Below are 16204 nucleotides of genomic sequence, written 5' to 3' on the forward strand. Positions count from 1 at the left end.
GACCTCTGATCCCGGTGCAGAACTGGTTGCTCATAAACTTGATGATCTAAGAGTCAGTCTCTCAGAAATACATCACAAAAACTAAAGTAGATTTGGCAGACAGAAGGACTCCTACGTCCTTTGATTAGATATTGATGCTGACCCTAGAGCCTACCTGTCTGTCTTTTGAAAACAGTAATGGTGCACTTGTGAGGTGGTTGTAAGGTATGTCGGTTGTAGGTCTGACAAACTGTGGACTGCCAATTTTGCATCTACCCTAATACCCCAACCCAGACTGAAATATCTCAACAACTAATCACCGGGAGGTTTTGCTCAAGGTTACCAGACGATGAAACCTGATGCTTTTGACGTTTCCTCTAGAGCTGCCATGAAGTTGACATTTGCGTTTTTAAGTGGAATGTCTCAACGGTACCATACAATTTGGTTCACACATTCATGGTCACCTTTAATCCTGAAGCTTCAGTCTCTATTCATGAGTCTCTGGAACTTACAATGTAAATTTCCAGCTCAACTGAGGCTCATTGTTGATCATGAGCAACTGCGTGCCTGTCGCGGTTCCTCCCGGGTCTATTTCAAGTACTATTTAAAAAGAAGATATAATATTCTTTGTGTGGTTCATCAGTGGTGAGAAATGATCCGAACGTCCCGTGAGGTGCGGACAACTCGGCACAACAGCGGTGAGGCTGGGGCTACACATACAAGCTACGCCTACACATGCGCACCGGCCCCCTGTTCTTAATAATTTTGGATTTATTCACGCACTTTAAAAACATTTATTAAAAGCTTTTTTTAAAAAATGTTTATTTACAGCATTAAACCTTGAAATGTTTATTGTAATAGGCTGGGGAAAAAAGATAGTTCTATGTAAAATCAGATGTTGAGCAACCCCATATCACCAAAAATGGCATGATCCTTGTTTCGCTGCAAAGCTTCAACTATGAGATTGACAGTGAAATCAGGCTCCGCCCATCGAAGCATCGAATCTTCGACTATTCGGGGTCACTCCTAAATTATATTTATATATATATATTATAATGCATTACAAAAAAAAAAATCGATAATAAATACCCGTTACAATCTGTTACAACACATTTTAACCCGAAATGAAGAGGTGTTTTGTTTTTTTAATTATTCACCAACAATGAGAAACATTTCATCACCAGAAAAACTACGGGGGAACAACAAGACAGTAGCTCCCCTGATGGATCATGTGTAAATAGATTTCTATAGGCTGTGCGTGTGTGTGCTTTAACGATTTACTTAGTTAATGGGGAGACGATTCATCCCCCTGTTTTACTGTCACTGTTTTACCACCTCATCACAGAGGGCCACCCAGCCGCCGTCAGCTGACGTGTTTGTGGACATATTTGGCTAAACAGAGAGTTTGTGTGCATCATGTTGATAGGAAGTGATTGGGGTTCCAGTAGCCACTCCAATCATTATGCTAATTATCCATTAGGGCTCATTACGCTCGTCATGGACCTTCAGGCAAGTTAGGGGCCGTTATGGGGTCGTTAGTGGCCCTTAGTCTCATTAGGGGCTCATTAAAGGCCATCAAGTTCAGACACACAGCCAGATCGCTGCCCGCAGCTGTGTGATCAGGAAATGAGTTTCCCGATAACAAGCTGATATCACAACATTTTAGACGGACGACGACGCTGCCTGTTGGTAAACAAGAGGGAACAGGAGACCCAGCGGTGCTTTTGAGTGCTACAGCTTCCACTCACGTGACACAGCAGGGCTAGGAAATTAAAACTACTCATTCATTTAGCCATCTGAATTCAGGAGACGTTCCTCCCAAGAGGAGTGACAGTATCAGTTATGTAAACTAAAGCCCAATAACATTTTTTATGTTCACATAAAAACACGTTTTAAGGACTTTAGAGTCCGCCTGGTCGCCAAAAAGTCAGATTTCAAGCAGGACACAGGAACCTCATCAGACAGTCAACATTTATGGAAAAGGGACTTGGTCAAAAACAGGGAATAACATCAAAGAAGAGCAGACTTTGCCTGAGATATTATCGCCTCCTAGTGGGTTTGTTTTTACAGCACTCACACGAACTGTCAATTTGCAAAACCTAGAGATTTGGTGTTCACTGCTTAGCAAGAGCAACTTTTATGATGTATGCAGCCATACATGTCCATTGCTAGTGTTTTTACCAGGATGTGGATATTTAAAGCACAACTTTAGGTGTGGATCTAGTAGATCAAATACTTCAGTTTGCTAAGCTTCAAGTCTGACTAATCTCTACTCTCCTTTTCAATAACATGTCAAGTCCCAGGTCGACTGCATCATGGACTCACAGCATCAGCAATATAAAGCAGAGGAAGCCATCTGCAAGGAGACACCCATTCCTATCTGCGGGAGCTCTGGTCTGGGAAGCCACTGAAAAAAGAAAAACTCCACTACACTCCACCGCCCAGAAGAGTTTGAGGCCCAGGCTTGTCCAGCATCCAGTCATCGCTCATCAGCATGAACTCTGGAATCCAAGTCCTGTAGTCCGGTTTGGCCTGCTCAACAAGTAGAGTTTTCCTGGCACAGCCTTTTCCTCCTCGACCGTAGGGCCAGCGCTGTTCCACGAAGGTATGTAGAAGGGCGGAGAGGTGTGATCTCCCCATCTTACGTCTTTCCACATAGGCCATGAGAGCCATACCGCCCAACACAACATACTGCAGAGCAATTAAACAACAAAAGGCCACGAGTGCCCTTTAATCTGCTGGCTCATTCAACAAAGTCATTTATTAACTGCCGGGTTCTCTTAATAATTTCTGTTAATTTGTATAGTTCACTGCATGTCAGTTGGTCACTTCCATGGAAGTGCCAGCGAGGTTTGCCAGGTGTGGTTGTTTGGGGTCTTTGCTGCTGTTCTCTCTGCCTGCGGCTTTCCATGTGTGCACATGGAAGGGCAGGGAAGTGTCTTCTTCCTGCCCCTTGGCTTTCCACATAGGCATGTGGATGGACAGGGAGCTCCCAAAACAGAGCCATACTGCCAAACGTAACTTACTGCAGAGCAAATATCAATTTCTTTGATGAAAGTTGTCCTGACTGGATACTTAAATTAATTTACTTGCCAAAAAGCCAAAAATGAAACATGGCTGTTGCTATCGCATCACACCAGATTCAATAATTTTGATCTAGTTCTAGATTTAGATCCATCAGAGGGATTTGAACCCTAGAATACTTTAAGGTGGAAAGGTAGAGAACATGAGAGAGAAAAAAGAGAAAGGAAAAACTGCAGTATCCATTTTAGTGGCCATTTGGTCAGCTCTCACTTTTTAAACTATGTGATGGCCAAGAATAATGCGTACAGGCTCTCCCACCTTGGAAATACAACTTCAGCGGATGTACTTGAGCTCAGCATCAGAGAACAACTAAATTCTGCTGATTATATAGTATAATATATATAAAACAGAGAAAAGGACCTTCAAGGAGAAACATCAGTAAAAGGTTAACATCGGTTTAGTTTCATGTAGTTGCAGCTGAAATATGCTTTTTTGACTTTTGTGACGGCTCTCAGTTCAACCATATGTATTTGTTTTTTCTTTTGATTAGATTTATTAATGATTCTACACAGCATTAAACCAGGAGAATAAGAGACAACATGCTAAAGGGAGAACACTTATTTCCAACATTTGCCCCGAGATGTTAGAAAGCAAGACAAACAGACACAGAGCTGGTGAATAAATGTAAACCTGGTTGTGTTTCCTGTCTGGGTTTGCATGTAAAAGTCAAGTCCTAAACTGGAATCTAGTTGCATTAACATTCTGAAGATTTCAGCTGCTCCCATGCATGACACATAATGCACTGACCTTTACCTTTACTGCAGGACACACACACAGAAACACACACACTGCCCTGACTTTCACTTAGCTACAAAGTCTGTCCCCTGAGGTCCGGGCTGTCTATCCTTGAATCAGAGCAGGAGTGTTTCTGTCCGTGTCTTGGTTTGTTTTGTTGACTCGTGTCTCCTGCACCCTGTCATGTCTATACACATAAACAGCACGATTAGGATAAGTAAACAACAAACACTTACAATACTGCAGCTACAACTGACAATTAAAATAACATTTTGATTAAATTTGATTATTCTGTCTCAAGCTAAACCCGAAGCCTAAATCCAGCATTTCAATGTCAGACACGCATGTGAAGCTACACACAGATGCTGGTGTCCAACGCTTTGCTCCGCATTACAGTAGGACCTCTTCAGGTCAGAAATGGCAAATCTTTAGTTTGATATATTAAACCTAAATGTAGCTGAAACACTTTCTAAATGGAATTTGAATGTAAAAGCAGCCTGTTTTGTTTTATGTTGTGCTGCATTCGGGTGTTCATGTTGTTCATCCTGCAACGCAACACAGGAGAAACAATATAGGACCAGCGCATGTATTTAACCAAATGATGATGCCAATTATAGACCCAGCATCCAGACATCCAGTTTGTTGCGGAAGAGCTTAAAGACGTGAGCTCTACGATTGAGAGGTTATACAAGAGCATAAGAGACTCTGTGGATGATAGACAATAGGGTTGCAACAGATCACAGAACTTACGGTTCAGGTCATACCGTGTTTCTGAGTCACGACTGAATCATTTTTTTGGATCAGCGAAAAACAAATAAAAGGGCTGAATTAATTTGAACATGTGCTACTTTGGCTCTGAAATAGCTGCCTCTCTCTGTCTGGAGTCACCACTCTGTAGTGTCGCTGCACTAAACACAGCCTACGGGGTTTCACTCAGTCATTCTCTCCTCACTCAGTCACGGCGCTTCAGAGTTAAACGTTGCATGCATTTGTCTTTTAAAATTTTCACTGCAACTCTGCATTGCCATTTATGGAATTATTATTTCTTTACAAAGTATCAGCGGCAGTAAAACTGTTTTTCACACTATGATGGTTGAACTTTGCAATGAATCCTCAGTTCACCTGCATGCCAAACCATGGGGGGACGGATAAACTACGATCTGTTACACCACTAATAGACTGAATTTGTTTCCTTAATGGAAAAAAGATTTCTGTCACGGCCCAGATTTTTCAACTTTCTGATCTAGGCTGAACCACAACTAACTTCAAGACAAGTTTGCAGTTTGAGTCAACCAACCACAGTGAGGCTGAGCATCGAAGCCGGCTCCATTTCCAGGCTCGGGTAGTCTTCAGCATGCTAGCAACCAGCCAGCTAGTTTCCAGTGGGCTAGTCAGTATATCGGTATACCGATATAATTTTAAAAGAGATAGAGTGATGATGTTGAGTTAGTTAATGTTTCGTAAAGTACTGCCAGCGTTTGCTCCTCTCTCTCCCTCACCGCACCGATTTTAGAAGCACGGAGCAGGTAAAGCGACAGTGAACACACTAGTGCAGATGTAATTCGTTAGCTACCACGATGATTTTGTTTTGAAAGGCTAACATGCGGCGCAGCTGCTGCTGTGAACGGAATCGCGGGAGGAAAAGTCCAGAAGACAAGTTCTGTTTGTTTTTTTTCTGCGACTTTATACAGCGTAGCCTACTGATGGAGAAAGTTTACTGATGGAGAGACGGAAAGAAGCGGGTCACGCCGACGTGTTTGCAGCAGAGGTACGTGAGCGTGAAGAGAACTGGAGGAGGCGGATTAAATAAGTGAGTGACGCTTTAATAAAATGGAAAATAAAGTATAATTAAAACGGTGAAATAACAACCAAGCTAAGTTCCTACAAATAATAAAAACATGCCCCTAAAACTGACGCCCCCTGCTGCCAACTTATCAGAAAATACTGATGCATATTTTATACCGGAATTGTGACTTTTTGGTCCATATCGCCCAGTCCTAGTCTGCACCTCGGCCTGCTAACAACCAGCCAGCCAGCATCTGCCAGCCTGACTCCTGACCTGCTTACATCTCGGCCTGCCAGCAACCAGCTTGCCTGTCCTGGGTCGGCTAGCCAGTAACGTGTTCCAGATTCTGCAACCCCGCTGCCTACCTTCTTTCACTCATGGTAACTGAAAAATGTTCAAATCCAGGTGTGTAATTTCATTCACAGAAGAAAGGAGCTATTCAACACTTTTTGGTGCTAGAAAAAGAGCAAGTTGAAACCTAAAACTTGATACGGTAAGAATCAGGTATTAGAGATGATAATGCAGCCTGTATTTTATGATAGTGCCTTTGGTTCTGGGTCTGTGTTGTGTGTGTGCAGGTCTGACTTTCTGGCAGTTTTGCACTAAAATACTTGGTGACTCCAGACGTATGGGGCACCCGTGAACTGGTGTAATGAATCATCATCTAGTGCAAATATGATGTTAAACAAGCTATTATATTGTATGTATTGTAGGACTTTAGTTCACTGAAGCACGTGCCTGCGCTGTTCTCCCAAATGTGTTGTATAATTTCCCCTCTGCTGAGGTGAACATCATGGCAATTCATCCAGAGATATTTTAATCCTGAACAAAGTGGTGGCCAGAAGTCAGACAATGAAAATATTTGTACCTCAGTACTGAAATGAAAAGCATCATACTGGGACATAAATTACCAGGTTTGTTTTCTTTCATATCGTCTCCTGAATATTATTAAAACCAGGCTAAATTCTTACAGATACTGTGCACCCTAATAATCTGTTCAAGCTGTGACGCAGCTGTAGACCTTGCTTCTTACTCCTGTCCAACTTCAGCTTCTCTTTGTCTCACAACTTTTTTCCTAGTCTCTGGCCCCACAGCTACACACTGCATCTACTGTCTGCAGAGAGCTGGAGTGACACATGCAGTTAGCTTCTCTTGGATTTCTCAGAAACATTCATCTGAAACTGCAGCTGCTTGTGTACTTCATAGATACACACCACATTTAGTGTGCGATGACTTCCTGTTCAGACATTAGCAGTCACAGCGCTGCTCACCGGTCTGGTTTACCCTGACTGACTCTCCTGAGCTGTTGTTTCAAAGCGAATCTCTTCATTCAGCAGAGGCGAGACACATTTAGAATTACTGATGCATTTCTACCACTTTGTATTATCTTCTAACCCACATACAAAGCACCAGACACACATGAGGGACTTCTGACCTGCTCAACATGTTACAAAACCAAACAAGAATTCATGTTATCATAATTCCAGGAGGGGTGACACATCCATTAGGCCTAATGAGTGCGTCAGGCCTTAATTTTGCAATCTGTTACCCAACTTCATTTAGAGCCTAAACGGGTAGTTCCGTCTCAGAATGACCTATAATCTGAAATCCCGATCTGCGACGACACCGGTAATTGTCAGTGTCTTCTAAACTGCTGGAAAATTAAAAGTGTTTGGTGATCTGATACCGTTAAGGTTTAGGCTCCAAAACAACTGGTGTTATAGGGAAAAAACGGTCTCTTTGATCCCACCCGGTATCCCCGCTGCACGGCGGCCTCCGCCCTACACACAACGCCGGCGCGCCAGCTGGAGCATCTCGTCTTTGCCAGTGAACAAAGATTTGTGCTGTGAGAGCTGATGTCAGATAAAAAGTTTAGAGAAATTAATTGCCCTAGAGATACATTAGCGTTTTACTGGTGTGTTTTTATTAGGTCACATACTTCAAATCACATCAGGTTGATTTCATATCTGCTGTTCATCTGTTGTGTTTGTTTATTGTCCTTATTAATCCTCACTCAATTATTTGCTAGGTAATAAGCTCTAAATATATACCCTCATTTAATCTGTATGAAGTTGTTTGTGTGTTTTCTTTGAAGCAGAAGGTCAATCTATCGAAAGGATTCAATTCCTTCTGAAGAGACTGATCAAATAAATAATCAAGCTTTAATTAGTCCGGTTTGTTTTCCCTGTTTTCTATAAACTGGGTGGTGGCCCCGGGACGAGACTTTATTAAAATAGTGTTTCTCCTACATCCTGCAGCTGGTTCAACATCTGCTGGAAAGACTGATCAGGCTGGAGGCTGTTTAATGACCACGGTGTCACAATCACATGTTCATCTATTACATATGGATGGGATGTTTGGGTGTCCACATTTTCTCTTTCTTCCAGACACATCAGGAAAACATCAAAACTTTTATCCACTGGATTAAGTTTTCAATGATTTTTGCGTTGTGTTAGTCGGCTGCAGAGATTATATTAGATAATAAGTGGATTAAATGATAAAATAGCAGATAATTAATCTGCTACAATCATGAAATCCCATTTTTCCCCAAATGTCCTGCCCGTAGTTTTATACGCTTGAAAAGAAGCATGTTTTTAGTTTTACAAAAGCAAACTGAATGTCATATATCATACTCTAGGCAGATTAATCCATATTAAAATAATTAGTAATTGTTGCCTTAAACAAAAAAGATATTGCATCTTTCCCAGAATATCATATATATGCAGACATGTCTTCCATAAGTCACACGCTTACTGAACTTTTCACCTCTGAAAGAAAAGCATGGTTTTGCTTGTTTTATTAACATAATAAGACTTTTTAACCTAATAATCAGTTATTTGAAAATCCAAATTTCTGTGTTACACATATGCTTTATTGGCTGTTACAGTGGTTTATCTGGTTTGCAAACTGTGCGGGCAAATCAAATTTACCCTCAGAAGCCCGTTAGTCCACGTGCCGGCCCGAGGGAGATCTGGCTGTCAGCTCCGGTTTACGTCCCAAAACAAAACGAGATTCTGGCATTTTGCTGTTTTCTCTCTTCCGCTTGTGTGCTTCTGCTTTCATACAGTTTCCCGACAGAACTGACCTTGGATTTAAAGCAGAGAGGAAGTCTTAACTACAGCTCCCTGCTTGATTCTAATAAGGCGTGCTGAAGTGACCGTGGGCTAAATATTTCATAGAGCATTAGGTTATTAATTGCTAATTAAGGGAGTGTTTCATGCGTCATTGGTTAGAAAGGAGTAGTTTCTCTCCACCATACAGACAGATGGTGATCACTGGTTGGGAGTACATCCTGGAAATAACATCTTCTCATGATGCCAGCAGTGGCAGCAGACATCACATACCAAAGACCTGAGAGGGAACTCACACATTCGGCTCCCAGCTCGTAGGCAAATTATAAACCCCTGTGCATGTTAAGTGTTTGTTGAGTGTCAGACAGTGAGTTGTTGCTGTCTGCAGAGCCTGAGTCAGCCACCACACTGCTGAGAGCATAAATTAAAAAGTTGTTCTGCTCTGAAGGGCTGGGAAAGCGGAGCCTTGGCTTCCACTGGTTCTGCAGTGTAGGCACAGGAAGTCCAGAATTCAGATCATGCAGTTTTCATTATTTATTAATGAAAATAACTTCCCCTCCAAACCCACATGTTTGTGGAAAGTTTTTTCAGCACCTCAGCTGGGACATGTGTTTCCTCAAACTGTTGCATTTGGCCCAGCACAGGGAAACGGGGGATCAGGCAGGCAGTCCAAAAGGCTAAATAAATCAGCAATCCAGAAACCAAATGAAAAGCAGAAATCCAAGCTGAGAAGGCAGGTGAGAGACGAAATCCAGGTCGGGACGAACAGTGTCCATGGGACGAACTGAGGACAGACAGCTCTATGCAAACAATAGGTAAAGTGACTGCAGTGTAGCTTGAGAGACTGTTAAAAGACAAATGCTGTGTCTCAATTCGTGCACTTCCATACTTATATAAATGTGTTCACACTGACAAGTATGGCAAACTGCAGCACTGTGAGGACCCGGATGGTGCACTCATAACGGCTCAAAAGTTGAGTGTGGGACGGTGGACACTTCTCACCCTCAACGACCGCCATTTTAGCTACGTAGCGGAACGGGCGGGACCAACAACACGGGAGAAGCGGGAAGCAGCAGAGGGAGAGGCCAACAACAGAACGGCTTTCACAAGTTTCTTACACTATTTCATCACTAAATCCACTTCTGAGAAGTTTTGAAATTAACTGTGTAGATGTTGAATACTGACAGTTTTACGAAAAGTGACGGCGGATCAAAAACGTGCTTGAACGAAGCTCACGCCAACCCGCGGGAGGAGCTAGCGAGGCCGACCAGCTGTCCGCTCACAGAGCCCTCTGGTCCCGCAGTCACGCAGACCTCTGCAGCAACAACGGCAGAGGAAAACACAGCGGGAAGATAGTTTAAATGTTCGTAGAGACATCTGGCTCGTGATGTACAGAAAATTCTTGGCTTGTGAAACTTAAAAATAAATAAATAAACAAACAAACAACATAGTATGAAAAGGGGACCGTCGTTAGCGGGCTCTGCGCTGGGGGGCATTTCCAGTTAGTACAAAACAGCAGTGTTTGATTTGAGACAACACTACTCTGTCAAAATTAACGCACTAAGCAAGAAAGTACATAGTGTACGCAGTGTACTGCATGTTAGGAAGTACCCGAATTGAGACACAGCAATAGACTTTAGTACACAAGAGGGAGGTGATCCATGAGACACAGGTGGAAACACTCAACACAGACAGGAAGCAAAGTTTAGACAAGACACACGAGGCAGAACACTAATACAGGAAGCTTAGAAAAACCCCAGATAATACAAAGAAGGAAAGGAAAAACTGAAAGACATGAAAATGCTCCACACACAAGCATCTTAAAGCATCAATCAACAAGGCGCCATTTTTAAATAAAGCAAGTTTTAAAAGTGATTTAAAAGACAGAGTTTGCAACCCTGAACTCCCCAGACAGTCTCTGAGCTCCAACTGCAAAGCCTCCATCACCTTTCAGTATAAATCTGGACCTTGGAACAACGAGGAACAGCACATCCGAGGATCCCAGGGAGCGGGAAGGGACGGAGGGCCCTAAAAGATCTGCTGGGGCTAGACCTCTCAGGGCTCGATTCTGAAGGAAACAGGTAACCAGTGTAAGGAAACCAGGATTGGTATGATGTTTTGGATGTGCTGGAGACGATGGCAGCAGAGAGCAGAGGGTTTACAGTAATCTTACCGACTAGTTATGAAGGCAGTTTCCAGATTTCTCTCAGATCTTTTGCAGATCTGGTCCTTGAAATAATTCTGAGATGATGAAAACAGGACTGAACCGCTGTGTGTTTGTCTGCATTGCTGAGTTATTGAATAGGACAGTGAACCAAGACGATCAGTATCTCTGTCAGCATATAGCTGCGTGAAATTTTGTGACATCCACTCGTGTCATGAAAGCAGTTTAGCAGGTCGAGAGCGTTCTGATTTTGCAGCGTCGCAGCTTCGGCAGATCTGAGTTTTGCTTTACATGAGCATAGCTTTATGTTTCAGACATTCAAAAATGAATTAAAATTATCAACAGAATTTGAAGAAAGCACAGTTCTGACGTTCTGTATGTATTGAATCGAAGATATCTACTCAGGTTAGCATGCTAACCAGCTAGCCCCTTGCCGATCCTTTCTTGCAATACTATTCTGTATCTCAAGCTGCAGTAGTGAGTCACCGTAGCATCCAGTCTTCCTTCACCGAGGTGGGTTTTTCCGGGTTTGGCTCCTGGCTCCTGGGGGCTGACCGCGCTGTAACCCCTGCTTCGGTCTCAGGAGGTGGCCGCTGACCTCCCTCTCTCTCAGTGCTCCGAGCTCCCAGTCCGGGCAGAGTCAGCGAGCAATAGGACTGCTAGCTGCATGGCTAACTGAGCTAACTAGCTTACGGTAGCTACAGTTAGCGGTTACTATGGCAACATGCTGTCCCCTATTTGTTTGGAGTATGAATTCGACAGGTGGCCAATTCTGACATACTGTACCTTAAAATAACTTTTGTCGTACCATATTTGGAACTTCCATACAAACAAAAACATAATTTCATTTTAAAAAGGGTCAGTATTAAGGTGATGACATTTCTTTTTGCATGTCGGCCATCCATGTCCACAGACGGACTGGGAACTAAGACACGGAACCAAAACACAGACTAAACAACAGATACAGAAGGGACTACGAATAACAGGACTGAAAACTAAATGAACAAAGCAGAACAGACACAGTGTGACAAAAACCCCAGATTGACCCCGTTCAACGTCTTAACGCCCAATAACCATGTTCAATTCTTGCTCTCGGCAGCCACACTTTGGTCGAGCTGAGGGAAAGATTCCGGTTATGGCAAGACTACATTTCGAAAACTTAAACACCACCCCATCCTCCACACACACACACTTCCCATTTTGTAACATAACGAACACACTTGCTTCTTTCATTGACACTGACAGTTATTCCTCTGTTACTGGGCGTCTTACAACACACTGATGTCAACTGTGATGAGCTGAAACCAGCCGTCAGACTTTAATCACGCTGTCTGAACGCTACTGATACAGCTGCTAACCCTGCTGATAATTACACCTTACATATTAGACTGTAACAGCTAAAAAATACTTCTACATCTATTGGTTGTAATACTCCTGCTTCTGCTGTTTCAGCTGATGAATTATGTTTACTATTTATACTTCAAGTAAAACTGCTACCACTCCCCTTATTATTCCTCCTGATGGAGTCAGGAGGAATGCTGTGCTTTTATTTTCTTCATCATTCATTCATGACGTCGCCTGGCCCCTGACTCTGGCTTTCTGTTCAGTCATTTATCTCCTTCTCTGTGACGGTGTTGACTGCGACGCCAACGAGCCTGGCTCTTTGGCATTGCGGTCAAGTTGCGTGTTCAGCACCCGGTAGGCCCAGGTGACTGCTTTTGCCCTTGGTACCCAGCCAAGAAAGCCCAAAACCACCACTGCTCTCTGTCCGTTTGGTTCTTAATTACCTCAGCAAGCTGCTCATGGAGCTGCTGACGCTCCCGACGCTAACATGTGAACGCCGCCTTCCCAGCAGCCTCCAGCATCAAGACTCCAACCAGACTGATGATGTAAAATACACCAACTGAAAAACGATCAAACCAGTTAATGACGGCAGGCTAACACTGATCCTCCAGCACATGTAATACTCTCTCCGGTCTCTCTCTCACTCTGCGTTTCTTTCTGCCAGGTTCAATTTCTCAATTTGAATTTTCTGTTTCATCATTCTGTCATGAAATTTTGCCTCATCATAATTATTTAATCTATCTCTTATCCCGGCTGAGAGTAATACACACACACACACACACACACACACACACACACACACACACACACACACACACACACACACACACACACACACACACACACACACACACACACACACACACACACACACACCTTATCCTTCATCATTCTCTGAATATTTCTGACGCACACAGAGACTTCTTTTGGAGTTATAACCTTCGATGATTGACTGGGCTCAGAGCTGAGCAGAGGTCCTTAAACATGACAGAGTATATAAATATTTCATGTTCAGGGACATGAATGAGCTGTTGAGGGACTCACAATTGTATTTCTATACAATGAGGACCCTCGTTGACATAATGCAATATCTAGCCTGAATCTAATTAAAAGGCTAACCATAAAGTATTGACCTTTAAAAAGGCCTGTGAGGATGTGAGGACTGTGAATGAAAATGACCTCACTTGTATCTTAACAAATGTCCTGACTAACTTTCCAAAAATGACCTTATTTTCCAAATACGAGTGAAGCTTTCTAAAAATATTCTCACTTTTCTAAATGTTCCTCGTGTCCACACTTCCCAAAAATATCTTTATGTTGAAGAAATGTGAAATCTTTAGTCCCCATAAAGATGGAAATGCACACAAACACAAACACACATCACTTCCATCATCTTTCAATGTGTAAAGGGAGGAAAATGTGAAAGCATTTCCCGCAACAATCTCATTTTTATTTTACTGGATTATTTTCTGCTCTATTGTCTTCTATTGTTTTCTTTTTGCTGTAATCCTGCACAGCTTTATCACTCTTCTCTTCGGTGTTTCCTTCCTGCTTCTTTTCCTTTGCTGTCTCTGATCATCTTCGAGAAATGGACATTATCTGTTATGAATCAATGCTGCGCCACAAATCAGCTTAAGCAGATGTAATTATGCAGCATAGTTCGTGCGAGGCTCCAGAGACTCTTTGTCTGCAGCTCCAAGTAAATCACAAATTCATTAAACAGTAATTTTAAAACTGACTCACTGTTTAATCTAGAAAGAATATCTCTTTACCCAGCGACGCAGAACGTCCAGCATGGGACACCTGCTGGGGAATCAACGTCTCCTCCTAATTAGATGTCCTTCCGATATTTTCTTGCAGTGAGAAAATGTGCATTAGATTTTCTTTAGGAGCCGCTCTGCTGAGGTACAGTGAGTCAAAACAGCTGCAGTTCAATTTGTCTTCATGATCACAGTCAGAGCAGAGAGTCCTGCTGTGACCACTGCATGTCCATGAGGTGAGAGAAGGAAGGACGCAAGGACACTACCCAAAACATGAAGCTAATGTTAAAGCCAGATAAAAACGAGTTATAGAATAAGACCACAGTCTTAAACTGTTAAATAATTGTAGTGATTGTAAAGAGTCCAATATTTTCCTCATAAATACAGAGTAGCAGAAGTATACAGTATCATAGAAATACCTAAGTAAAGTACAAGTACCTTAAAATTGTACTCATGTATACCTTGCACCAAAAAGAGGAGAGGGGACATAGGGAGTTGCAGGAAGAGGAAGATGAGTGAAGATGTGATTCAGGTTGCAGCTATTTAACTCACACTGCTCTCACTCTGCTTCTCAGCATCATGGGAATGATGTTAATCTGAGATCAGCGGCAGAGGAAGTTTTCAGATCAGAAGTGAAAGACCTGCAGTGAAAATCTAGTACTTAAAATAAATGAGTTTTATACTGCAATTTATTTATTTATTAATATTATATTTATATAAAGATATTATAGATACTGGTAAATCAAGGAATGCTCACTGAATGACCAAACAAAAGAAGTATGAAAGATTAACAGCTGTCTCAGTCCTTTCAAAAATTATTAGGATTTCATTCCTTTAATTGGGAAATATCATTAGAATATAGGAGGAATGTAGGAAAAGTCTCACAAAGTCATTTTCTGAATGATTTGCAAGAAATTTAGGATACCAAAAATAAGGATAAACTGGTCCACTCCTCCTACCTGTCCGCGCTGAGCGCCGTGAGCGTGAACACGGACACGCCGACCGAGGTGAGCTGGATGACGGGGATGAGTTTGCACGCCGCCTCGCCGAACACCCACTCCTCGGAGAAGTAGCGGAAGGCGTCCACGGGCACGCAGGTGACCAGCAGCAGCAGGTCCCCCGCCGCCAGGCTGGAGATGAAGATGTTGGGCACGCTGCGCATGGCGCTGTTGGTGATGAAGATCTTCACCAGAGTGATGTTGCCCAGGAGACCCACGGTGATGATCAGGATGTATACCGAGGTCATGACGCAGCGCACGGCGAAGTGGACCGTCTCCCCGCCGTCCGAGGACGCCCACCAGCCGGGCTCCTCGGTGGAGTTGGGGCTCAGAGTCTCGGAGTCTCCGGACAGGGCCGGGGGTAAGTTGGAGAGGAACTCGTCGTCCATCGCCGGGGTGCGCTCTTCCTGCGCGGAGCGGGAATATCCACAGAGGAGCGCTCCGGCGATGAGTCAACTGGACAGGGGGTTCTGGCTGCAGGGCGCGCAACGGGATCCTCCGTGCGTAAAGACGCAGTGGCAACCGGGGTTTTCTCTTGACTGAAGGGTGAGAGGCGACTGACGCTACAGAGAAGGAGGCACTTCTTTGACACTGGTAACATAGACTGACTCTCTCTCTCCCTCTCTCTCCCTCTGTATGTGAGAGAGATAGAAAACAGGAGAGCAGAAGAGAGGGAATAAAGAGAAAGAATAAAAGGTTAGGATAGACAGACAGACAGACAGACAGACAGACAGACAGAGAGATAGATACACAATATGGCAGAAAAATATGTGGTTTGTTCTAGAAGCCTTAGTTGCAGGGATTTTAAATCACATTGCTATTTCAGAAACATTGTTATTCCAACATTAGTGTCAACAGTTTGTGTCAGTCTCTTTCCTGTTCCAACATGACAGTGTCCCTGTGCACAAAGCAGTCCCATAACAAAATGCTTTTTACCAGTTTGGTGTGAAAGAACCTGACTGGTCCTGACGTCAGCCCAGAAGACTGGAGGCTGATAGAGCAGCAGATTAAAACCCATGGGTTTGGAATGACATGTTGCACATCATCATCATGTCCTTGTACTTTTGGCCATGCATGAGGAGGAAAGTAGATGAGACAAAGGGAGGGAAGACAGAGGAACAAGACAGATGGGACAATGTGAACATAATGAGATAATAAGAGAGAGGGGGAGGTAGAGAGAGGAAGACATGGAGAGAGAAACTGTGAGATTGACAGAGAGATACTGGGGGTGATGGAGAGCGAGGGGGGGGGGGGGGGGGGGGGGGGGGGGGGGGGGGGAAAAA

General features: G+C 43.3%; 1 protein-coding gene across 1 annotated transcript in view; it reads right to left on the reverse strand.

The window, feature by feature from the left end:
* nmbr (neuromedin B receptor) overlaps nt 1–15407 on the reverse strand; it is a 66864-nt gene extending 51457 nt beyond the window's left edge. The window contains exon 1 of the mRNA XM_046061303.1: nt 14883–15407. Within this exon, the coding sequence (XP_045917259.1) occupies nt 14883–15310 (428 nt within the window). The 5' untranslated portion in view covers nt 15311–15407. The remainder of the gene's footprint in view (nt 1–14882) is intronic.
* Nucleotides 15408–16204: the final 797 nt, after the last annotated feature.

Source organism: Micropterus dolomieu, linkage group LG10 (assembly GCF_021292245.1).
Source record: "Micropterus dolomieu isolate WLL.071019.BEF.003 ecotype Adirondacks linkage group LG10, ASM2129224v1, whole genome shotgun sequence".
Classification (NCBI taxonomy): domain Eukaryota; kingdom Metazoa; phylum Chordata; class Actinopteri; order Centrarchiformes; family Centrarchidae; genus Micropterus; species Micropterus dolomieu.